Source organism: Colius striatus, chromosome 7 (genome assembly GCF_028858725.1).
Source record: "Colius striatus isolate bColStr4 chromosome 7, bColStr4.1.hap1, whole genome shotgun sequence".
NCBI lineage: Eukaryota > Metazoa > Chordata > Aves > Coliiformes > Coliidae > Colius > Colius striatus.
In genome coordinates this window covers 22482722-22506757 of record NC_084765.1, presented here as the reverse complement: position 1 = coordinate 22506757, position 24036 = coordinate 22482722, and the positions used below count along the sequence as shown (strand labels likewise).

Genomic DNA, 24036 nt, shown 5'->3' with positions numbered 1-24036 from the left:
TTCCCCAAGCTTGAGGAATCTGCTTGGTATATGTTCATGGTACAGACTGCAAATTCTGATTTTTCTGCAATTCATGCAAAAGAACTCCTGCCCAATTATCTTTTTAATTTGAACATCATTTTTGATTTTGCCTACAGACAGTATCTCGAGGCTGGTGGAGGCCAAACAGTTTTGTTGGCAGACTGAAACTATGAGTTGAAGTGTTTGGAGTACACTCATACTGCTCCTGTCAATCAACTATGTATTTTAATTTATAAATATAAAAGAAAACCAATACAAAAGTGATTTTTATCATATTCTGTCTAGAAGTAGAGGTTAGCTTAGAATCATAAGTTCAACCCAAAGAGAGAAATCCAAAACATTTGAAACATCTAAGATGTGTTTTCATAGTTGATCTATCAGGGTGTTCCGTGGTTTGAAGGATATACTGCTTTACGTTGGGTGTTTGTGGTCCTCATACTTCTTTGAAAGTAAAGCTCCTAAAGCTCTCAGATGTAGTACTTTCAAAGATCTCTTCAGTACGCCTGACACTGGAATTAGTGGAGCTGAAGAAATTGATATTTCTTTTCTTTTTTACCGGTATTGATTTTAAATTTTATCTCAAATGTATTTAAAATTAAATGGCTTTGTAATATGCCGTGAGGTTTAGCCATGAAGGGATGGATTAGACAAAGATTAGGGTAGATGAGATGGTCACAAGCTGAAAATAACTAATTCTATCCTGTGTTTCTGTAATTTGTCATGTGCTGATACGAGAGCTTTACTTCTGTAAGGCCTAAGTTTTAGAAGTCTCCCTGTAACATAATTCACCTAAAGTGGTATCTGAAACTAAAGTCTATTGCTGTAGCAAAAGCAAGCTGGTGTTTATTACTCAAAGCATTCTTAGAAGTAAACAAATACCCCTCTGTCTGCATCCTGAGGTTATCTCAAATGTGACTGAGCTGACTGAGGCTATTCCTGATATTTTTCCCTTTTACTTTTTCCAAAAGTTTCGAAACTCTCTTCATCTGCTGATGGAAACCCTGAACGCCACAACTCCACACTATGTCCGCTGTATTAAGCCAAATGACTTCAAGTTTCCCTTCACGTAAGCTGGTTCCCCTGTGCTTCGTGTAGCCTGTGCATGGGATGGGATGGCCCAAGGCCTCCCAGGTTCAAAGTTCTGCTAAAGCTTGCTCACTCAGGAGTGAAGTGGTGTTATAGACTTTTGTTATGGACTTACTGTCTGTGTGTACACGTACTTACAGCAGGTGATATTTGGGGATAAATAGAGGGAGAAATACTTCCTGATGCCTTTTTTTGTTTGCGTGTTTGTAATGATATATGAGAAGAAATTCCAGCGTTTTCATTGCTAGCTCTTTTAACTGTGACTGGCAGTTTGCAGTTCTTGAGTTTGTTTGACATTTGCTGGAGTTTTCTTTTCAGATTCCAACATTTTAATCCTTACGTTTTTTTTCATATATGAACTTGCTTCAAGGTTTTCTCAAAAGTCTGCTTTGAATCCAGACACACAGACTCCTGTGGCTATTGGGCAGGCCAGCAGAAAGCAGGGCAGGATAGGCAGCTCAGTTCCCCAGGCAGCCTGTCCTCTGTCACCACTGAGTTGCTGAAGCACTAGCAACACTTGTTAACTTCCAATCACAACCCACCCCTGCTCCCTCTCTGTGCCACTCCTGTCCTGGGCGTGTGTGGGGCCAAAGACCCCAGGTAACGCAAAACCAGCCCCACACCCACAGGCTCTTTTTATTCCTATGTAGATTCGATGAAAAGCGGGCAGTGCAGCAGCTGAGAGCTTGTGGTGTCCTGGAGACCATCCGAATCAGTGCAGCTGGCTTCCCTTCCAGGTGTGGTGGGTTTTTTTGCTTTCAGCTGCAGTTCTTCTTTTTAAGAGGGTTACTCATCGTTGCGACTGACACTGTCTCTGGTTTTTGGACAGGTGGACGTACCAAGAATTCTTCAGCCGTTACCGTGTTCTGATGAAGCAGAGAGATGTCCTTAGTGACCGAAAGCAGACGTGTAAAAATGTCCTGGAGAAGCTGATTCTGGTACTAGACTAAATGCTGAGACCATTTAGAATCTAAAGGAATAAAGATAGTGTCCCTTTACACCCTTATAGCCACACTATTTTAGTACATCTACAAAGTGCTAAACCACCAATATTAGCACAGGAACTCTAGAATTTCCCAGTGTGTCCCAGGAAAGGAAGAGAATGATTTTAGGTGTGATGGGTTGAGAGTGAGCCTTACCTTGCTTTAACAGCAAGATATATTAACCACATCTAATGTAAGGTATAGTTATCTGGAGGTTTTCCTAGTGTGGAGATGATTCTGTCTGTGTATGTTTGTGTGTTTCGCACTCCTCTCAGCTCTCTTGCTGAAGTCAGCCATTTTCACTCCTTTTGTGCTCATGGTGTTGTTTCCCTGCTTACCACTGTGGTTGTCCTTGTACTTTGGCAGCCTCTTGCTTTGCCTCCTGCCTCCAGCTTCAGCCCAACATTCCCAGGCTGTGCTTTCCCCACCACCCGTGTTGTTCCTCAACTGATGTGCTGCTTGGGATTTCCAAAGGACTGACAAGCAGTGGAGGGCAGTCAGGCTCCAAAGAGACAGTCCCAGCCAGTTGTCAGTAGAAGGTGGTGAACTGAGACTTACAAGTGTCAAGAAGAGAAAGAAAGAAAGTTTACTGAAGGTAGAAAAGCAAGAAAGCTGACCTTTCTCAAGTACCATGCCAATGTTAGGATGTTTATGGAAACAAAGAAGTAAATACTATGCAGGCAGGTTGGGGCTTGGATTTTTAAATTCAGTGTCATTGGGTGCACCTGACTAGAATCTTTGGTTTATATGCATGTGTCTGTGTTTACAGTGTTAAATGTATCCTAAGCTGTAGCTCTTTGACTGCTGTTTCTTTTAACATCAAAAAATCATCAATTTTTTTTTTTTTTCAGTGTACCCTTGTATATTCTCAATTTTTCCCTCCAAGGAATGCTACAGCCTACAGAGATAGAACATTACACCTTTTCTGTTTTAGTTCTAGGATTTCAGATGTGTTTGAGGAGCAGTGAGATGCTTTGTTCTGGCTTAGTGCTGATGCGATGAACACTGTGCACATGTTTGAAGCCGTAGCTGTTTTGTTTGTGCTGCACAAGGTGGTTGAAGATGGACCATTCAGAGGAGTCATCTACAACTTAAACACAAAATTGTACATGTGTATTGCCTGTATTGCCTTTGTCCTCTGAGCCCCTTTGTTACCTCCTGTAGCCTTCCACGTCTCTCAATCTTTGTGGCTTTCTTGTCACAGCAAAAATCTCACGTTACTATACAAGGCTGTGCTCGTGGCCTTATTCTATTAATTTGTTAATGGAGTCATACAGAGAAAATGCTCTCCTCCACTACTTAATAGAAGTCTAGGTTTACTTGAGATAATTTTGCCTCTTTAACTGTACTTTCATTTAGCCCTTCATGCCTTTTTTTTTTATTCGTCTAACATTTAATACTGTAACCGATCCTCTTTTACCTCTGAAAATAGGACAAGGATAAGTACCAGTTTGGTAAGACAAAAATATTTTTCCGGGCTGGTCAAGTAGCCTATCTGGAAAAAATAAGGGCAGATAAGTTGAGAGCTGCCTGTATCCGCATCCAAAAGACGATCCGGGGCTGGCTGATGCGGAAGAAGTACGTGCGCATGAGGAAGGCTGCCATCACCCTTCAGAGATATGTCAGAGGCTACCAAGCACGATGGTAAGCAATGCTCCTGGGAAAACCCATGCCAGCCTCAACTCACGTCCCTTTAAGTAGAACACTTGAATGTGATGCATTTGTTCTCCCCTTCCTGTTCTGACTGAGAGGAAGTGAAGGATTGAGTATCATGAGTGTGTCTGTCCCACGTGTTCTTGACCTTCCTGAAAGGACAGTAGCACCCTGACTGTGTGATGCTTAGAACAGTATGTTGTTAGGGGGAGCAGAGTACAAGCAGTACTCAGAGATACGTTGCAGGTGAGGTAAAGCGGGACTCTTGTCTGAGTCCTTTGTGCCCAGTTTCCTTGTGCCCTCCCAGCTGGGTCTGTCTGTCCTGATGGAGAAGCCATTCCTCGTATGGAATGCAACTGTGAAAGGAGATACATCAGAGTCACTTCTTTAGACTGAATTCTGAGGGATGGCCATGGATGGGCCAGAGAAAAGGGCAGGAGGACAGGCAATATCGTTTAAAGACAAGGTGGTTCTGAAGACTGTAAATATCAACCTTTTGAAAGAGGCTTAGGAGAGGAAATCTGGAAGGTGGCATACTGGAAATAGCTTTAAAGCTGGAGCAAATGTGATGGAAAATTAAGCAGAGTTTGTCTTGTCAGTTCTGTGGCACAGTTCTCAGAGGAAGTAAAAACATTTTTTTCTAAAACCTTGCAAGGTTTCTGTTGATTTCTCATTCTCTTGTACTGCCATACTATAGAATAGCAAGTGAATATGCTGTGTCACTGACAACATTAGGAAGAGACTGGAGTAGAAAATGTAGCTCTTGAGAAAGAAGGTAAAGTTATAGGGTGTAAAAGAGTAGTATTCAAGCATTGGAAAATAATGACAATTCATTGGTAATCTTTTTTTTGCATAGCTATGCCAAGTTCCTGCGGAGAACACGGGCTGCCATCACTATTCAGAAATTCCAGCGCATGTATGTGGTCCGCAAAAGATACCAGTGCATGCGAGCTGCTACTATTGCTCTACAGGCTCTCTTAAGAGGTTACATGGCCAGAAACAAGTACCAAATGGTAAGAAATCACATTGTTTTACTTCTTCACTCTAGCTTTATTTCCACGTACCTTCCGGACAAAGCTGCTCTGTGTTGCCTCCTTGGGAACCCAAAATGTTTGTGCTGTTATGCATAATGTGCAAAGAAAATATCACAGCATGGATAGGAAATATCAGAGCATGGACAGCACTTGGAAATTAGAAAGATCTGATGCTGCAATCAATGAACTAGTCTATTTTAGAGATATTCACATTGTCATCTGAGTCAACCTATACTTTCAGTGCAGTCAGTGGAGAATCTAATGAATGTTTACTGCACTTCTCTTGAGAAAACGTTTTCATTTGTGATGTGGAATGTCAAGGCACTTAAATACTGAAAATGGCCTTGTGTGAATGTGCCTCCATGAGTCTAAATCAGTATTGCTCACATCAATAGGGCTGGAAACAGAATTCTGATTCAAATGGTTAGACTACAGAATGCCAACATGTTTTATAGCACTTTTGTCTACATGAATTGTTCTAACTAGGCTAAAAAGTCAGCCTATATTTCACTGAAAAGTTAGCTGGCTGTTTTTTATCCCAAGAAAGTAGATATTGAAGGCATATAACCTAAAGCCAGCTAATGCTTATGTTCCACTTGTTTCTCTCTTATATTTGAAGTTTCTGTATATTTTTCATTTGTGTTAGTGTCACCTACACAATCACATGTGAATGTGTCTAAATTACAGCATTCTAACGTATACTAACCAGAAATTTCAGAAACAAGTAATCCCTGATAAGAATTCTTGAGGAGTAAAATCCCTATGCTTGGCTTGGCTATTCTCTTGTGAAAATATCTACTTGCTTTTTTATTGGAATTCTTAGCATTTTCATTACTGCAAATCATTTATTATGTTGTGAGATTCTGTAAGGTATGTTTTTACGAGTGATCTGACAAATGTGACAGTGAGACATAGGTCACAGCAGTATGTGGAGTAGAAGCCATCCTGTAAGAAAAAGGGAGGTGATTCTGTATGCCTGAAATTTGTCACGAGTAATACACACCCCATCTGTCCTGTAGCACAGAGTTTTATAAACAGGTTATATTCCCTCTTGATAGAGATGGCAGATTTCTGGAGGGATCCCTGTAAGGGATGGTCAGACTTCCTGGACAGGGATTATCCCCCTCAGGCAATGAAGCGTTGACCACAGTGAAAGATAAAATTCTGACAAGGGCACTTTTGAGGTGTGCTGTGTACCATTGGTCTCCTAAGGTGAAAGCTGAGATGCAGGGATGGCCAGAGAGAGAAGCACAGGCTGTGCGTGCCATGGGAAGAGAAACACAGTTGTTCTGAAGGTTGCGAGGATTGAAATGAGTGAAACTGAAAGTCCGCCCTGTGACAGCACACCTGGGCTGTGCTGTGACTCTGCAAATAATGCGTGGTACACCTGGTGATCGTCAGGATTGTGAAAGGTGCCTGTTATTGTTGTTAGAAGAAAGGGCATGTGTTGCAGTCACATGACTAATACAAGGAATTTAAAATGGTTGAATCATCTGTTTCAAACATCCTGGGGAAGGCTTCTGCCTAAGATATTGCGATGTGCTTCTCAGCTTAACAAGGAGTTTAGTTCCTTCTTAAGCTTTCCTAGGAAATATAGGTAAATTAAGTAATGTTTGTGATCCTCTCACTTTAATGTTGAAGTGGATTGTTTCCACCCTGAACTGCATGGGCACGAGAATTGACTGGCAGATGAGGACTATCCCTGCACAATGGAGGTATTTCATGGGACTTGTTGCTTTCAAACTTGAAGTGAAATTGTTGAAAGCTAGATGTATTCGAGATGTTCAGGCACCTGTGGGTAACCTGAAGGACTATTTCTGGAAACGTGTAATAAGGAGGCAGGAATGCTGACTGCACACATGCAGTCAGGACTTTGGCTTTTGACCTTGCTGTACTTCTGAGAGTGCTATTTCCTTACCTCAGTGTGCTATCGAACCGTGTGCTGATATTTCAAGTCTCATTTTTTCTTCAGAAATAAGTGTTAAGGGAGAAAGTTTGCCTATCTTATAATCCTGAGACTTTAGTGGTGAGTGGCCATGGATGGGCCAGAGAAAAAGGACAGGAGGACAGGCAATATCATTTAAAGACAAGGTGGTTCTGAAGACTGTAAATATCAACCTTTTGAAAGAGGCTTAGGAGAGGAAATCTGGAAGGTAGCATACCGGAAATAGCTTTAAAGCTGGAGCAAATGTGATGGAAAGTTAAGCTGAGTTTATCTTGTCAGTTCTATGGCACAGTTCTCAGAGGTGAACATTTTAAATTCATTGGTCTGGAAATATAGCCCTGTTAACACATTTAAAATAAAATTGTTGTTACCCTACCAGTTTGTCTAACCAGCTTTGTGTTAAATTGGTGTAAGAATGTGAATTGCACATGAGCCATATCAAATGCAAGAAGTAATGTAAAATCTTAAATAGCTTTTTTCTTAAGAACAAACAGTTTGATTTGCAGAAACTTTATTAGATGAACTCTGAGTTTTTCAGAGTTCTGGAAGCCTTGTGGGTTTGGTCAGGCTTTCTGAATATAATTGTGGTCTGCAGGAATTCAGGTGCTCCAGACCTGGGGGATCTCTGACTAAATCAGTAGGTGAACAATCCAAAAACATGTAGTAGACTCTTCCTAGTGGAAGTCTCTGGCTAACACACTGATGAAGGCTGCTGCCATTCTTGAACATGTTCTGTTAAAAAATATTTAAAAAAAAAAAAATCCTAGTGTTTTGTTGGGGTTCTCTTACACCTCAAAACTGTGGTTGAAATTTCTGCCATGAAATAAATTGGATTATTACAATATAAAATTTCTGATTAGAATAAATTGAGATTTTTTTCCACGCTAGTAAGTCTAAGATATGTTAAAATAAAAAAAAAATAATGATAATGAAAAAGAAATGACTGGAACTTGTAGTTTGGTCAGCTAGACGATGACTGCTGTCTTAAACAGCTGATCCAATTCATTTGGGTTCTGCTGTACTCGCTGCATTGCATATCAAGTGTGGTAATTTTAAACTTTGTATCGATCAATCCCATGCAGTGTTATGTCAATGATTCTAAAGCATTTCAAGATCAACATGCAGTAAAAACAAAAAAAAGACTGTATTTGCAATCTTAGCAACAGGTACCATATATTTTTGTAATTAGCTTGGATCTGACATCAACACAAAGGAATGCCTGGTTCTTCAGTATACTTCCAGTTCTGTCGTTCCGTGTTTTGCTTTCCAGTTCCTTCTAATTTTATTCCTTGTCATCTTCCTTATTCCTGTTGGTTTTTCCTCTTCTTTTTTGTTTAAATTAATTCCATGTTATTTTCCTGTTCCTCTTCACCGGAAGACCTCTTTTCACGCTAAATTGTCTCTGTGTAAATCATCTTTACACTTCTCATGATGGAGTCTGTTTTACTGAGCAACTGTAGTTTGCAACTCTAATGCCCCTTGTGGTGTGTTTTTCTTAACTGTAGATGCTTCGGGAGCACAAGGCTGTTGTTATTCAGAAACATGTAAGAGGCTGGCTGGCTCGAGTGCACTACGGTAGGACCCTGAAGGCAATTGTTTATTTGCAATGCTGTTACCGACGCATGATGGCCAAGAGGGAGCTAAAGAAACTGAAGATAGAGGCCCGATCTGTAGAGCGCTACAAAAAGCTTCACATTGGCTTGGAGAACAAGATCATGCAGTTGCAGCGAAAAATTGATGAGCAGGTAAAAGCTCCTTGGCCTCAGGGGAAGTGTTTAGAAATCTTATATCGCCTTTCTCTGTGGCACTGTGGGCATTCACAGAAGGATGCACTGACTTTTCGCTGTTAAGATATCAGTTCTCTTTTAGTCTGAAGAACATCGATAGAAGGGAAAGGGGGAGGCTACAGCAGAAGTGAAGCAGTAAAGCATCTGTTTATGTGTCTCAGGAGCACTGAGAGAAAACATCTGCTCCCTTGCCATCAGTATTTCATTTGAAGCACATCAGTTGTTCTGTTTAAGGGGAAGCAGAGGTAACCATGTGTGATGTGGCTCCATGTCTCATGTTAGTTTGGGATGCTAATGTGAAGGCTTAGAGACTGAACTGTTTTGACACCTCCTTAAGTGACTCTGCAAAAAACAAACTGAAACTTTTTAGAAATGGGGAAGCTGCTCTTTTGCTTCCGTGTCTGGGTATATTCTGTGGGGAACTAAAAAGCTCCCTTAAACCAGAACCTCCCCAACAGCTGCTATGTCTGTATTGTCTTTTGCAAAGAACAAAGAGTACAAATCTCTGCTGGAGAAGCTGAGCAGCCTGGAGATCACATACAGTACGGAGACAGAGAAGCTGCGGAGTGATGTGGAAAGGCTTCGGATGAGTGAGGAGGAGGCCAAGAATGCAACCAACCGTGTCCTCAGCCTTCAGGAGGAGATTGCCAAGCTGCGGAAGGAGCTGCACCAGACTCAGTCTGAGAAGAAGAACATTGAGGAATGGGCAGACAAATACAAACATGAAACTGAGCAGGCAAGTATGCACTCTCAGATACAGGAGAAGATTTGTAGGGACCTGGTGTACACTCAGGTTTTGCCCAGGCATAATTGCTTCAGTTGTGTAGCAGGTGCTTTTACAATATCTTTAAGCAATATTATACTTGTACAATCCTAAATAGACTTGATACCTAAATAACTATACCTATAGTAGAAGAATGTGCTAAATCTAGATGATGTATGTAAATATACGTATTCAATCTGTTCAGATTTCAATACTGGAAGTATATCTTGAAAGTATTCCAAATACTTAAGCTTCCTCAATTAGTCAGAGGTAGAACATTCATAAAAGGAAATAATTTTACTTATCTCATGATTACACTCTCTAGGTATCAGAAATCTGTCCCATATATAGTATTCACAGGTCCCTGCTTATATCTTGCCTCACTGAAACAATTAGCCTGTTAAACACATGTATGTGTGCACAGTCTAGTTCAACAGGTTTTGACTAACCCCTCATCTTTGCATTAGCCATAAAGTTTTCAATACTGGAAGTGTCATTCCATCATGATGTGATGCTGCAGTCATACATTTCAAGTTCAGATAAACATAAGGAAAGATCTTAACTGATTAAGCAAAGTGAATGCGTAGTAACCATAACCAGAGACAAATGAGTACCTGGCAAACCTGGGCATGGTTCAAGTGGCACAACTTTTGGTCAGAGGCAAGTTATTACATTATGGTGCTACCCAATGTAATGGAATATACAAGAGAGCTACCAAGTTTGTTCCTGTTTTAGGAATATTTATGTTTTAAGGAATTAATTACATGTTTGAGACCTTACTGAAAAATGTTATGGCACAGTGGAGTGGTTCAAGGCATTTTTGACATCTGATCAGAAACTGAGTGCAGGATATACAGGGGAATCTGCAGTGGGATGTTTAAGAAATGTAATTTGGGAAATTAAGAGGTCATAACTTAGTTCACTGATTTCATTCTCTGAAGAAAAGTTTAAGTATTTGAAGTCTTGCAACAAGGATGTCGTGGCTGTTTGAGCTACTGGTGAAAGATGAACCTCATTCTGAATCAAATATTTTATTGTCTCTGTAGCTGGTATCAGAGCTGAAGGAGCAGAACACATTGCTGAAAACAGAAAAGGAGGATCTGAACCGACGCATCCACGACCAGGCGAGGGAAATAACAGGTTGGCTCCGTTCTCTTCACTCAGATTCCCTTGTAAAAGTTATTTCACGTTACCTTGTAAATCAACACTGTACTGCATAAATTGGGCTAATTTGCCTTAGTTTGCATTCCTTTTTAGTTTAACAGTTTAATTTCTTTGTTTTAAGAACTCCCATGCATCAGAATTATTTACTGTTTGAATTTCCATTAAGCACTAAGGGATTAGGGTCTTTAATGAGGATGGCTGTTACAAAGCATTTTAAAAAGAAGACTGATATTTAATACAGTTAATCTAGTGCAGCTCTTCTGGCTGCAGTGACTACATAGAGTTGAAGAGAAGGGTGCTATGGAGGCAGTTGTGATGAGGAGGGTCCGTGTGCCTGAGGCAAAATGCAGCTCACATGTTGCTTTTTGCATAACACAGCACTGGGCTAGTTACTAGTGCAAGGTATTAGCAGAAAAGCTAACTTGAATGAGTGAACTCTTTTGTGGTTACCACAACAGTGCTTTGGTCCTTCATATGTTTGGCTTCATGTTTGCCTAGAGAAGCACAGATACCACACACAAGCTACAAACAGCAAACACTTTCACCATCTGTGGTCCTAGTGCAGACATGTGCCTTTACCTCCAGGATGGATTCACTGCATGGTAGGTAGGACTGGAATTCTCACTTTGGCTCCTGTTCTCCTTGACAGAGGCGATGGAGAAGAAGCTAGTGGAGGAAACGAAGCAGCTCGAGCTAGACCTGAACGATGAGCGGTTACGGTACCAGAACCTGCTGAATGAGTTCAGCCGTTTGGAAGAGCGCTACGATGATCTCAAGGATGAAATGAACTTAATGGTGGTAAGTGCCTAAAGAGCTGAGAAACCGAAAGCTGGTCACAAATGTGTTTAGGCAGAATCTAGTGGTATAAGTTAGCAACTGATTCTGCCATCAGCTGTGTGGAGACCTGTACCTGAAAGGGGAATTTGTCCTTTTAAATATTGATTAATTAGATTAGCTCAGCCAAAACAAATACAATTAAAATTTTTTGTTGATTTTTTTTTTTACTTTTTATTTTCATGTTTGTGGAGAAAGCAACATTTCTGCTGTGACTGCTGGTGGTATTGCACGTGCTGTTCTCCCTTGTTTTGCCCTGAAGTTATTGACATGTGCTAGGGTTGTTTGTACCACATTCTTCCACTGTGAAATTTTAAGTACCTCTAGAAATATTTTATGTGGCAGGAAGAAAAAAATGTTTCTCAGTACAATGGCTGGGAAATTAAGAGAATTGCTGCCTGCACTTCCTGTAAACAGAGCTTTTCTATCCCACAAAAATGCTGCCTTGTTTCTTGATTCTGCTTTCTGCAGCAGTAATTTATCTGACCTCTCTCCATAGATTTGATTGTAGACTACATTTTGTAGGTTTTAGGTGGCATGAGAGATCAGAATAAAAAAAATCTTCTCTTAAACGTTTTGGCAGCTATGAAATAACACCAAATGTTATAAGCTAAATTATAGATTGTGAAGACAGGCATAGGGAAAACCATATAGTGCTGTTGATTTGTTTTATTTGCCCTCCAGAACATCCCCAAACCTGGACACAAAAGAACAGATTCAACTCACAGTAGCAATGAATCTGAGTATACTTTTAGCTCTGAGATCACAGAAGCAGAAGACTTACCAGTGAGGATGGAGGTAATGTTAAAAAACCCCACAAGTTTTCTTTAATCAGTGGTTGAGCTCATTTCTATCTCCTTTTTTCTTTGTGCTTGTGAACACCCTATCCTTATATTAAGATATCTAATGCTTCAATCCAACTTTTTCCATTTCCTTTTTGAAAACAACTCATTCTCTAGTTAGTTGTGGTCCTATGTAAAAAGACTTCATGAAAATATGGTTTGAGTTCTCCTGTATTACAGTAAACATAGACTAGACACTTGGCCATCCAATTGTTTTGCATCTGTAAAACATTTTCTTGCCAGTGTTTCTAAGCACAATCAGTTTTTCAGCACAAAGTGGGAATTTAGAAAGCCATGGGACTTCCTGAAAATCTGTATGCTGTATATTCAAGGATTAGAAGTGGCAAGGTGGCTGGCCACACTCTTAATAGCTACATGGAATGAGTTCCCTGGTAGGGATAAGAACCTCATCTTGATACATTTTTCTTCTATTTCATAGCAATGAATAAAATTCCAAGAATATACTTATCCCTTTGAATTTGCAGTGATACAAATCCCAGGATATTTAAACATTTTCAGAAAGATAACTCCTTGAAATCCTAGAAAGATTACTAACAATTAACAGTCATGAATAATTTGTAGTGCCACTCCAATCCATTATGAGTATTTTCTAAGATAACTCACCCTTTTGCCCCTTCCCAAAGAAGTGGGACTGCTAACACGGCAAAGAGCCATCAGGTTGGTGGTCTGACTGTTCTTGGCAGTTTGTTAGGTGCAAAGCTTTCTCTGTGCATTCTAGAGATCTTCTTAGCTGTAAGCCACCACAGAGCTCGCTTCACATGCCCTCTCTCTAGGTTACCTACCTCCACAGTTGCTTTTTACAGGCTGTCATTGCTGGTTTTGAAAAGCCTCCGCAGAAAATTATTTTCTCCTATGAATTCATGTACCCTGACACGTTCATGCTGACATCTTCTCTACACACTCTTTCATAATGTGCCTTCCCACTTAGATTCTTCACCTTGCATAATTGTTTCAGAAAAATGTGCCTGCCTTCATGGATAGTCAGGAAAAGGACAGTGCAACTACATGTGATTGGATTTCACGTATGAGCCAAATGTCATCTTTTCCTTTGGCTAAAGACTTACTTAATTGCTGTTCTAGAAACAGTTCTGTTGTGTTTTACAATAGAAATTAAAAAGTGAACTTACATAAGACTGAGCATAAAGACAACACTGAGAAGATTGAATCTGTATTTGTTTAACCCCTTAAGATTTCAAACTCCAGTTTGACACTTGATTAACGGTATAGATTAATTTCTTTTACAAAACTACATGAGAAAATAGGGTCCATCTCTATGCAAACCAGTAAAGTCAGAAAACTCAAAAGTCTATTTTCTTTTTCCTGAGCATTGGTGACTCAACAGTAGAAGATGAAGTGGAAATGGCTGTACTTGCCTGTCTGCTACAGTCATTAATACTAATTTTCTAGTTCCTCTTCTAGGCTTCAGAATTTTATGGTGCACTTCATAATAAATGCTTTGATCTTCTTGCTACATAAAGTACAAAATGGCTGATGAACAATTTCTGATGCACTTTCAGATTACAAATGCTGGTCCTCGCCCAGAAATTAGGGAAAAAGCTACCAGACTAGGCTTAGAACAGGCTGTGTAATTAGGATAATACAAAGAAAAAGGCATAAAATATATCTGCTCTGTTTCATACCACTAAACTAACCTGTACAGCTACGATCTGCACAGTGATTTCTCTGTATCTGAAGATCTTACTGTAGAAATAATTTAAAACTTAAAAAAAGCCTCTACAGTTTTTCTAGGTGAGTCTAACCACAGACTTTTTTTTCTCCTTTACCCCTTCAAACAAGTAAGAATAAAAGGTATGCTGAATTATAGACCTCATGTCTGCTAGGTAGCCTCTAGTGCTTTCTTTTGCTAGGTTTTAGGCTTAGATATGTTTTATGCTAGTAGATCCTTTTTAAAAGTAGTGTTTGACAGCTGATAAAATATTTTAGATTCTAGTAGTCAACTCTCAGAATCAAGCAACATTTCTGTGTTCCTTTCTTTGCCCCATCTTTACTCACTGTAGTGCTTCTTTGTGATGTGGAGGGTGAATACTTCTTGACTTCTTTCTGTTCTTCCTAAAGCAGGAACCAAGTGAGAAAAAGGCACCATTGGATATGTCTCTGTTCCTCAAGCTGCAGAAACGGGTTACAGAGCTGGAACAAGAAAAGCAATCCCTGCAGGATGAACTGGACAGAAAGGAAGAACAGGCTCTCCGTGCTAAAGCTAAGGTGGACTCCTTCTAGCTGATCAAATGCTGATGCTAAAATATCCCTTCTTGTGAAACAGAGCTATGTGAATGCTGACTGGCTTCCACTGAACCTTATCGTCCTCCAATGCTTGCTTTATTTAAAAAGTTTTAGGCCTGTTGCTTAGTACTAAGGACTAGTTATTTAGATTTCCAAGATCTTTTACATCCTCTGATGGAAGTTAACATGAAGGATAAAGTGCTTGGGGTTTTTTAAGCGAAGTCCCAAACACCAAAAAACCCAGGCTGGTTTTATTAAGGAACAGCAGTATATTTAGGAATCTGCCTAAATGATGGGGAGAATGAGTAATTGGTCATTTTAGGCAGAATAAGTGTTTCAACCAGGGTGCAGAGCCAAAGTGCTGGGATCAGACACGTTAAGCAGATTTATTTGCAATTCTCCTCTGATTTGATCTCCTTAAGTACTTACAAAAATCTGAAACCAGTTTTGGCAATTGTTTCTTATTATTCTTCTGCCAGTGAATTTCTTGAGCATCCTGGGATTCATCCTGCTCTGTTTCATTACTAGTGACAGTAGTGTGATTTATATTAACCAATTATGTATCACATGCTAATAAGTAAATTAAAAGAAAGAATGCCAATATTCAAACTAAAGTACTCAGCAGTATCAGAATGAGTGCTTTCCATTTTTATAGAAAAATATTTTAGTCTCCTTTTCCTGCCTCAACTAAATTAAGTAATAGAAAGGATTGGAATTTTATTTTTTACACTTGTCTCTGTTCTTTCATAGGAGGAGGAAAGGCCTCCAATAAGAGGTGCAGAGTTGGAGTATGAGTCGCTCAAGGTAATTCTGAAAAGATCCCCTAAAACAGGGAGAGTTCTCTGTTGAAACATTTTGTACAGCTTGCAAGTTAATTTGAACAAAAATACAATGTAGCCCTTTTTCTCCAACATGTTACTTAAATTAATACACACTGCAGACTACTAAAAATAAAAATATTTCCTGATACCACAGAATGATGCAGAATCCTCTGTCTGCTGACCACTAGTTATTGTGAACTTTTTTTTATTAAGGGGAGAATAAGAGGAGAGAAAGATAGGTGTTTTTTTTCCCATCATATTTGTATGATTCATATATATCTGTTCTGATTTTGTACTTCAGACAAAAGGCTGTCCCTATTAGTGAAATCCTCCTGGGCACTATTTACCACAGCCAAGAGGGGAGGGATATTGGAGAGACTGATTTGTTGTTGTTACCCATTATTTTTACCATTTCTATCCATAGTTTTGTACCTGTGCTTTATAAGCATGTTGGAGTGCTTCTGGATGACCAAATTGTCCCTATTTCTTGCAGCGTCAAGAACTTGAATCTGAGAATAAAAAACTGAAGAATGAGTTGAATGAGCTGCAGAAGGCGCTCACAGAAACAAGGTCTCCAGAGGTAACTGCTCCAGGTGCCCCTGCATATAGGGTCCTCCTGGATCAGCTGACTTCAGTAAGTGAAGAGCTAGAAGTTCGCAAGGAAGAAGTCCTCATCTTGAGGTCTCAGCTCGTTAGCCAGAAAGAGGCTATTCAACCCAAGGTAATGAGGAGACAGCAGGTGCACTGTGTAGTAAAGTTACACTGCATGACTCACGTGCTCTATTTAATTTAACAGTGTACTTGAAAAGGCAGAAGCAAATACTTCTTTAACAATGCAGAAATTATTCTCATTTGGAGCAGTATCATTTCTCTAGTGAGTAGAAAATCTCCATTAGTTCTCAGGAGCTCTTTTTAATTAATAGTTTGGTAGGAGGTGCAGGGAACAATTTCTTCTAAGTCTATGCAGGGTCATGGATGATTGCAAATCAATAACATTTCATGAAGATGACCTATGAAGTATATAAATTCTGTATTATTGCTTGATGGATGCTATGTGGTTGTGTGGAGAAGAGCAGATTACAATCACTGAAATGCATATCTTCTAAAAAATCTTTAAGTGTGATGAGATACTGAGGGAAGTAATAGCTTTGAAAATTAGAGTAATTCAACTTGAAAAGGCATCACATAAATCCAGGCATTAGCCATTGCTGCTGAACTGAGCTATCTACTGTTTCCTAACTGTAGCAAAGAATGAACAGATGTCATCCTTCCTTTGCTACTGCAAAGTTATATTTGTTTATATTTGTCCTAAGTAAATTCAAAGTCTGTGATGCATGAGGGTGTACATATCTTGTTTTAAATGAATAATTATAAAGTAAACAAAGCTCATTTTTCTGTAATATTTAGAACATTGTAAAGAAATAGTTGAATAGTAAATCCTTGCATAACTTATTCTCAGCAGTGGTGGTATACAAGCCTTGTTTTTACAGAGGTTGTGAGTAGGAGGGAAATATGAAGGTGACCCGTGGGATGGCTAACAGCCAGTTTGCAGATAGCTTCTGCCTGCTAGGCTGGACAGCTGCAGCACAGACAGACTTTATTTTTTTAATGATTTGTTTTTCTTCTTTCTTGCCAACCAATTTGATTGCCAGGAGGATAAGGTAAACATTTTCTTCTACAGTTATAAACCAGAACTCTTAAATGCTAAAAAAAAACCCCTCAGCAATACTCAAGCTATCATTTTGCTGCCTCTTATAAATAACCTATGTGTATATGAAGTTGTTCTTGCACTTTGCTGTTATTGAAAACCCTTCCTCATTGCCTGTGTCCCCTGTATTCCCATCTTCCTGATCTGTGCAAGGGAACACGTTACTCCAAAACAAGCAGATTTAACAATTTTGAACTGTTCTTTTATAGTAACTTTAACATGAAAGGAAAGAGTCAGGAATTGGTCTAGGCAGCTCAATCAATGTGTCTTGCTGAGTGTATTTGGAGGGTAGAGCAGCCCTGTGATTCAGGAATCAGATCTCTGTTAACTTGCAAAATCCAGAGATTTCACACCAAAAAGCAGAAATCTGTGGTATGAAAAACTACCATACTCTATAGTGTTGGTTACCCTGGACATGCAACAAGCATTGAGGACTCATAGTGTGATCTGTAGATATTAGGATTCATTGAACGTTTGATTACGAACTGTAGTTGAACACATAGTATTTAGGAGTATGAGAAACTGAACTGACTCTAAATGAATACAACTACAGTAACTAGGGTATTCTTGAAGATATAAGAGTAATTAGCATTGCTTTCTGTGAGCATGAAATAATAAATATGTTCAGACTGCTCAAGCTTGATAGCTTGGCAGGTGAGATATAGCAGTTTTACTATGTAATAAAATGATATCAGAAAAATCTCAAAGATCTCATAAGGATTTTGGCAATAATTCTTTGAGGAGCTTACGTATTTTATTGGTTTTCACATTAGCTAACACAAATCATACTAGGCATAAAGACCTAGACTCCAACACTTATATCCACAAAGTCGTTATTGTAAATACTTTGCAAAATTTTACTCAGGAAAATAGCATTTGACTGTTTTGAAAGTTGAAAAGTTGGAATTCCATCTTTTATGTTCAGTAAAGCCCTATGGTTGCATGGTAATTGTTCCACAGCAGTTACTCAGATCAGAATGGCCAAGGTCATTGTAAAAACTGGTTCAGTATTTCAAGTTTTAGTGAAGAAAAGCAAAAGTGTCATAGTAACCATTCAAAACTCAAACAAAATGGTATTATGATGATACCTAACTTTAAAAATCTCAAGCCCTTGTAAATTACTTCCTGCATTGGCAGAGTACTTCAGATATATGAAGTGAGCAGTAGACCTTATTTATGGGATTTGAAGGACTACAGGTAATGCTACATTTAAGAAATCTTAATAGAAATGAGCTCACAAAATTAAGCTGCTTAACTTTTAGTATGAGCAGCTATTCCTGGTAATTTAAAATAAAATGCAAATTCTTCATTTCATTCAATTTATTTTGTTCCTTTTCCATGGTGAACAAATGAAAAGAGGTTAACACATGTTCCCACTTACTAGACAGACTGATATTTGACCATATTGCACACATTCATTTTAAAAGATGCATCAGATGGGCATAGAAATTATGGACCAACCTCCTGCTCAGTTACCACAGTAATTTTAATGTGGCTACTCAAGAATAAGTATTCTGCATGGGTAAAGTGATAAAAACAGGGATTCAAAGGACAATTACATTGTTAAATTTACCCTGGAATTCATTGTTCTTTCTCCAGAATACCATGACAGATTCTACAATCCTCTTGGAAGATGTACAAAAGATGAAAGACAAAGGAGAGATAGCACAGGCATATATTGGACTGAAGGAAACAAACAGGTACAAGTTCTCTTTATTTAATCTACCATCAGTTGGGGTCTGCTGTGACATGCTGTGTATATCATATGCAGTGAGTTCCCCCATGTAAGTCTAGATGGAGAACACTTACAGATAGGGCTATAATTTTATTTGATTACTAAAGTTACTGTATGCAATATTTAAAAGGATTAGGAAACAATGGGGAAATGGAAAATCAAGCTTTCTGGATTTATACCTTCTTAGCCTTTAATTGTTACATTGCTCAAACTGGGTGCCATTCCCCATGCTGTCTTGTTACCTTTTGTCACAGTAGTCTGTTGTAATACATTTATTGTAATAGCATGAAATGCTGTAACCCCCTGGGCTAAGAACAAGAATTGAATTTCGTCATTAAGAACAAGTACATATAAACAAAATCAATTTGCTAGGTTGTTTTAGAGCATTTTTTGTTTCTCTTTTATAATAACTGTAATTTACTATGTAATGTCCTTAACATGTCATCTCATCACCATCACATATCTCTCTTGTATTTTTTTTAAACACTTTTCTTGAAAGGCAATCTCCCCAGGACTATCATATGCTGAATGAGGATGGAGAACTTTGGCTGGTTTATGAAGGGTTAAAACAAGCCAACAGGTTACCAGACTTCTCAGAATGTTTTTTCTCTTCATTTGCCTCTTCCTTTCTAGCTAACCATGCCCCTTGCTGTGGGTTTGCTTTAGCTACAGTGTTTCTATTGCTTTAACAGTTCAAGAAAAATAATCACAAATTATGCAAATTAAAGAGTTGCCTCAAACTTAGTCCCCACACCTTTCTACCTGTCAAGTTTTATCATTTAAAAAGTTAAGAAGGTGCAAAAACTAATACATAAATTATAAGAGTCTTTGCAGGAAAAAAGTAAAATACCAGAAGCTCCACAAGTGGAAGAGATTTGTAGCTATGTATTATTTGTCTGCCTATATGGCAAAATTAATCTCCTTTATGGTTTTTCAGCCTAAAGAAGTATAATAATTGTAAAACTATTGTTTGCGTAGCTTCAGCATACTGGCAACTTTCAAATACTTACTGGTCTTACTCTCTTTGTTGTGATTTAAGTTCAGTAAATTGAGCATTCTCCTCCCATGTCTCCCCATGCCAGATTCAAAACGTAAGACACAGAATAACCGCCAAACAGACATAATCTGTAGTTCATCGCAGCACTGCTCAAAGCCTCAGCACAGCCACTGCAGCTGCTGCAAAGGTCCTGTGTTGGTAAGGGAATGGGCGAGATTCGCCTTGTGAGGAAGTGCAGTTCTGGCTCTGTGTGCATATCTGGGCTCTAGATCCACCCATGTGTCCCAGACTTCCAAATGGTTCCTGGTCCTGCACTGGCAACTAATTCAGTGGATGAGCAGTGCTCATCTTCACTAGCCACATTTGGTATTTGGTAGCATACAGAAGGAGGTATTTTCCAATGAATGCTACTAACTAAAGTTTTCCTTTTCTCGTGCTAACAAATTCTACATGTAATACTTTTGTAAGCCTGTGAAGGTCTAACTTAAAGAAAGCGTTCTGCAGGGCAAGATGTGAGTGTTTGCTCTGTGCCTTTTGGTTCTTGTCCTAGCACTGCAGAGACAAGAAACTTAACATTAAATGGCAGAGTAATGCAGGTAAATGACTGTTTGCCTTTGCGTGCTTGATCAGTCTGGTTACTAATAATTGTGCCTGCCTTATGCATATTTAAACCCTGAAAGATTGTCTAATTGAGCACTAGCAGTCACTAGTAATGTCATTTCCTGTTGTGTGTGTGTATACGAAATGGTGAGTCAGAGCACTTGGACAGTACCTTGCAAGCAGGACCAAGTCCCCACAGCACTGCTCAGAAGGAGGCAGGTATATATCCTCACTTCACTTGGGAAACCTTGGAGATGTGATGTGCCCAAGGGGAAAGAGCAAGTCTGTGGTGAGGATAAGATAGAGCTCCTGGATCCCAGTCCTGGGTTTGGTTCTGCTGTTAACCTTCTGGGCACTAATGACAACCCTCTGCAAAATGCAAGTTTTAATGTAAAAATAAAGATTGTTTCTGTGCGTTTGCAGTTAAATGGTTTCTGACTTAACAGAGTTAATTCTGAAAAGATTTTGCTTTGCTAATGTCATAGGGTCCCAGCTTAAGCGAGCACAGTGTCTTCTTCATCTGACACAGGTTTGATTAGAGGTAAAACCTCTTTTAAGCCCCTTTAAAAGCAGTGACAATCTGTGAAGACTTAGCATTACATTTATTGCTACATGTTCTCAGTGGCACCAAACACAGTATGTGTTCAAACACAAAGGATATGCAAAGCTGTGTCACAATTAGTTTCTCTCCACTTTTTGATCATGCAAGCTTAATTTAATTAGAAGGCATACTGAAGGGTTTAAAGAGTACTCTGCCTTTTTCATTTCCTTTGCAAGCCATGGCTAATTGTTCCTGAGCAGCAGCTAAAGCTTTACACTCCCTCTGAGAATTGGGGATGTAACTTGCTGAGTGTGTTCACGCAACTGTTGCTCAACTTCTTTAGGCTGCTGGAGTCTCAGCTGCAGTCGCAGAAGAAGAGCCACGAGAATGAACTGGAGTCGCTGCGAGGTGAGATCCAAAGTCTGAAGGAAGAAAACAATCGCCAGCAGCAGCTCCTGGCACAGAATCTGCAGCTACCTCCAGAGGCTCGCATTGAAGCCAGTCTACAGCATGAGATCACTCGCCTGACTAATGAGAACTTGGTAAGGGAAGCAATGCTGCCGGAGCGGGCTGGGGGACTTACAGGCTTGCTGTGCCTCCACGTTCTCAGTTTTCAGATCACAACCTCCTGCAAAAAACTGCATGAGTGCAGTGGGGACTTTTTGTAAGTCAGGTAATGGGAGAGAGAAACTTAACGATTGCTGGTGAAGTAATAATGTTTCAGGGAATTTGTTCTAGGTTTGTGGCATAGAGAAAGCTCATGGATCCCAGCTTTCAACTGATGAGTTTAATCATTGCTAAATGCAACGACTGATATCCGGGAACTCATAAAGAAATATTACTGCCAAGTAGTGGTGTTCCCTCTGAAATACAATAGTTTGTTTATTTTATTGTAAAACTCTGATACAGTTCTTCAGTTATTTAATGGCAATTTTTTTCCTATTTCCTTCCTCCCTGCCTGAAGCTACACAGCTCACTGTGTTATGAGCTCCAGCTATTCAATATGTTTTGAAGAATGAAATAGTTCCAGAGAAAGAAACTTGGTTAGAAGTCACTCAACTAGTAACTGATATTTATTGTGTTCTGCACCACATTTTTGTGTGAAGGAAAGATCGAGTGAAACCTCTTACCTTTTCCTGCAAAGGAGTGTCTTCATCATGTGCAGGCTGGGGAAACTCTGGGGAAATTTTCCAAAGAGTCCTATGTTGGAATATTGTTGGCTTATCACGTTTGTTAATAAAGGGAACCATGCTCCTTCAGGAAGAAAAGTCCCAGCTCTGAGTGTCGTTGCTTCCTCTAAACAAGACAAGGTGTAGTCTTTCCTGCTTACCTAGTTTATAGAAGTTACCATTTTCAGGTTCTTATCTGATGCTTTCCTCAAAACCTTTGGTGCTAAGACAATTCAGTGAATAGGCCTTGGAAAACAATGTATATGATAAGTTTGCCTCAGTAGCAGCTGTCTTGTGCTGGCAATGGTAAATGTCAAATGTTTCCATTTCTGACAGCTCCCTCCTGTTGCTTACTCACAGGTTATGATTTTTGGTCTCTTTTTTTTTTTTTTTCCCCCTCAAGAGACCCACTCATCACATTCTGTGTTCCTAAGACAACACACAGTCATGTAATTACATCCCAGAGGAGCTGTCTTTGTTTTCAAATACAGTGAATGTAATTTTACTTGTTAAATATAGACTCATTCCTTAGTGTTTCACTTCTGATGTTGGAACACTGCAAGTCCATTCAAAGGCTGGAATGTGTGACTTTTCCACTCCTAGCTTTAGAGTGGAAATAATGTACAGGCTTTCCAGATGTGATGCTAGAACTGCCATATTCACTGCAATCCCATCTTGATTAGCATGAGAAAGTGTCTTGTCTTAGTTCTCACAAAGGTCCAGGCTACTGGCTTTTTTTTAAAAGAGACATCAACTTCTCTCTGGGAGAAGCTGGAGTGAGCATCACAACTAAGGACTAGACTACCTAAAAATTAGAGATTCTTGATCTTATTTTACTCTAATTTAATTTATGTAGGGCTTGCTGAAGCATTAGTGTCTCAAAGGCAGGGGAAAACCAATCCTGTACCTATTTTTACAGTTTTATGGGGAGTTGTATGCAGATGATCCCAAGAAGTATCAGTCCTACCGGATTTCACTTTACAAGCGGATGATTGTATGTAGATCACGTGAATCCTGTATCTCTGTTGTCTTGTTTGCTATTTCTGGAGCACTAATTGAAAAACAGGCTGCCTCCCTTTTTCCCTCTTAAAGGAAATCCCCTTCAGAGAGCTTCACAATTCCAATTACTTCCCTTACTGCTTTTTTTGTTAGTCTTAGTGTCCTCTGTGTAACCTGTCTCTCTTTTTGATGCACAGTTTTGTTACTAATATAAGCCTTGCACTGCGAACAAAGCAGTTTATTTTCAAACACTGCTTAATACTGCCCTGAAAAAGAGATATGTGATGCAAAAGATGTTCAATTTTCTGAACCACTCCTTGCTTTGAAACTTATATATTTAAATTCAGCTCAACAAACCAGAGGCCTGGTCATACAGACACTTATGAAGGTGAATAATGCCTGCAATCCAGTCACAGCCTGCATTTGTTCATAGCTCTCTTTACAGCACTGACATCTGGAGTGAATAAATCTATCAGAATCAAAATACCAAACCTTTTGATATTTTTTTTCAAATACAAAGTCTGAAGGATAACATTGGCAATAGTACTCTATTTCTATGGTAAAATAACAAATTGAGATAGCACTATATGTAATCTTGAGAGAATATAATTTATGAGATTCCAAATCTTAATGAGATGTGAAATCTGTTCAATGTGTTCAGAGGAGCCACAGAAAGAACTTTTTTCCTCCTCACATATTTGTTGTTCAGAAATCATATTCCTTTACTGATATTTTCAAAACAATCTATTGGACTTACATATTTTGGGTTTTTTTAAATTAATTTCAGTAGAAATTGTTATACTTCATGATAGGTATATTGTGTGATTAACAGGATTTCTGTTATAATGTGGAACACTACTTTGAATATGAAGCATGGCCTTCACGAATATGAATATGAATATGAAGTATGGAGCTCATGATCCCTTATGCTGTCATCAGTACCATGAAGAATCATGCTTACAGAAGAACATTTTTATTTTAAATTGCTTTCAAACCCTTGACCTGGAGTGACATTTGGTTTTTTTAAGCTTGAGGATTTGCTTCCTTTAGAAAGACTTACCTGTTTTTAATTGTTGGTTATTTCATCAATGC

General features: G+C 39.1%; 1 protein-coding gene across 4 annotated transcripts in view; it reads left to right on the top strand.

Moving 5' to 3' along the window:
* Positions 1-24036, top strand: part of MYO5A (myosin VA) — a 100960-nt gene that overhangs the window by 64982 nt on the left and 11942 nt on the right. The window contains exons 16-32 of one of the 4 annotated variants that reach the window (XM_061999274.1): positions 990-1087; positions 1758-1844; positions 1937-2045; positions 3523-3734; positions 4600-4756; positions 8228-8467; positions 8997-9245; positions 10319-10412; positions 11086-11234; positions 11955-12068; positions 14213-14356; positions 15125-15178; positions 15689-15916; positions 18503-18603; positions 19138-19218; positions 21120-21318; positions 22865-22939. In XM_061999274.1, coding sequence (XP_061855258.1) covers positions 990-1087; positions 1758-1844; positions 1937-2045; positions 3523-3734; positions 4600-4756; positions 8228-8467; positions 8997-9245; positions 10319-10412; positions 11086-11234; positions 11955-12068; positions 14213-14356; positions 15125-15178; positions 15689-15916; positions 18503-18603; positions 19138-19218; positions 21120-21318; positions 22865-22939 — 2391 coding nt within the window. Of the gene's footprint in view, positions 1-989; positions 1088-1757; positions 1845-1936; positions 2046-3522; positions 3735-4599; positions 4757-8227; positions 8468-8996; positions 9246-10318; positions 10413-11085; positions 11235-11954; positions 12069-14209; positions 14357-15124; positions 15179-15688; positions 15917-18502; positions 18604-19137; positions 19219-21119; positions 21319-22864; positions 22940-24036 lie in introns of all 4 variants that reach the window. The other 3 variants (XM_061999273.1, XM_061999276.1, XM_061999275.1) reach the window with 3 other exon arrangements.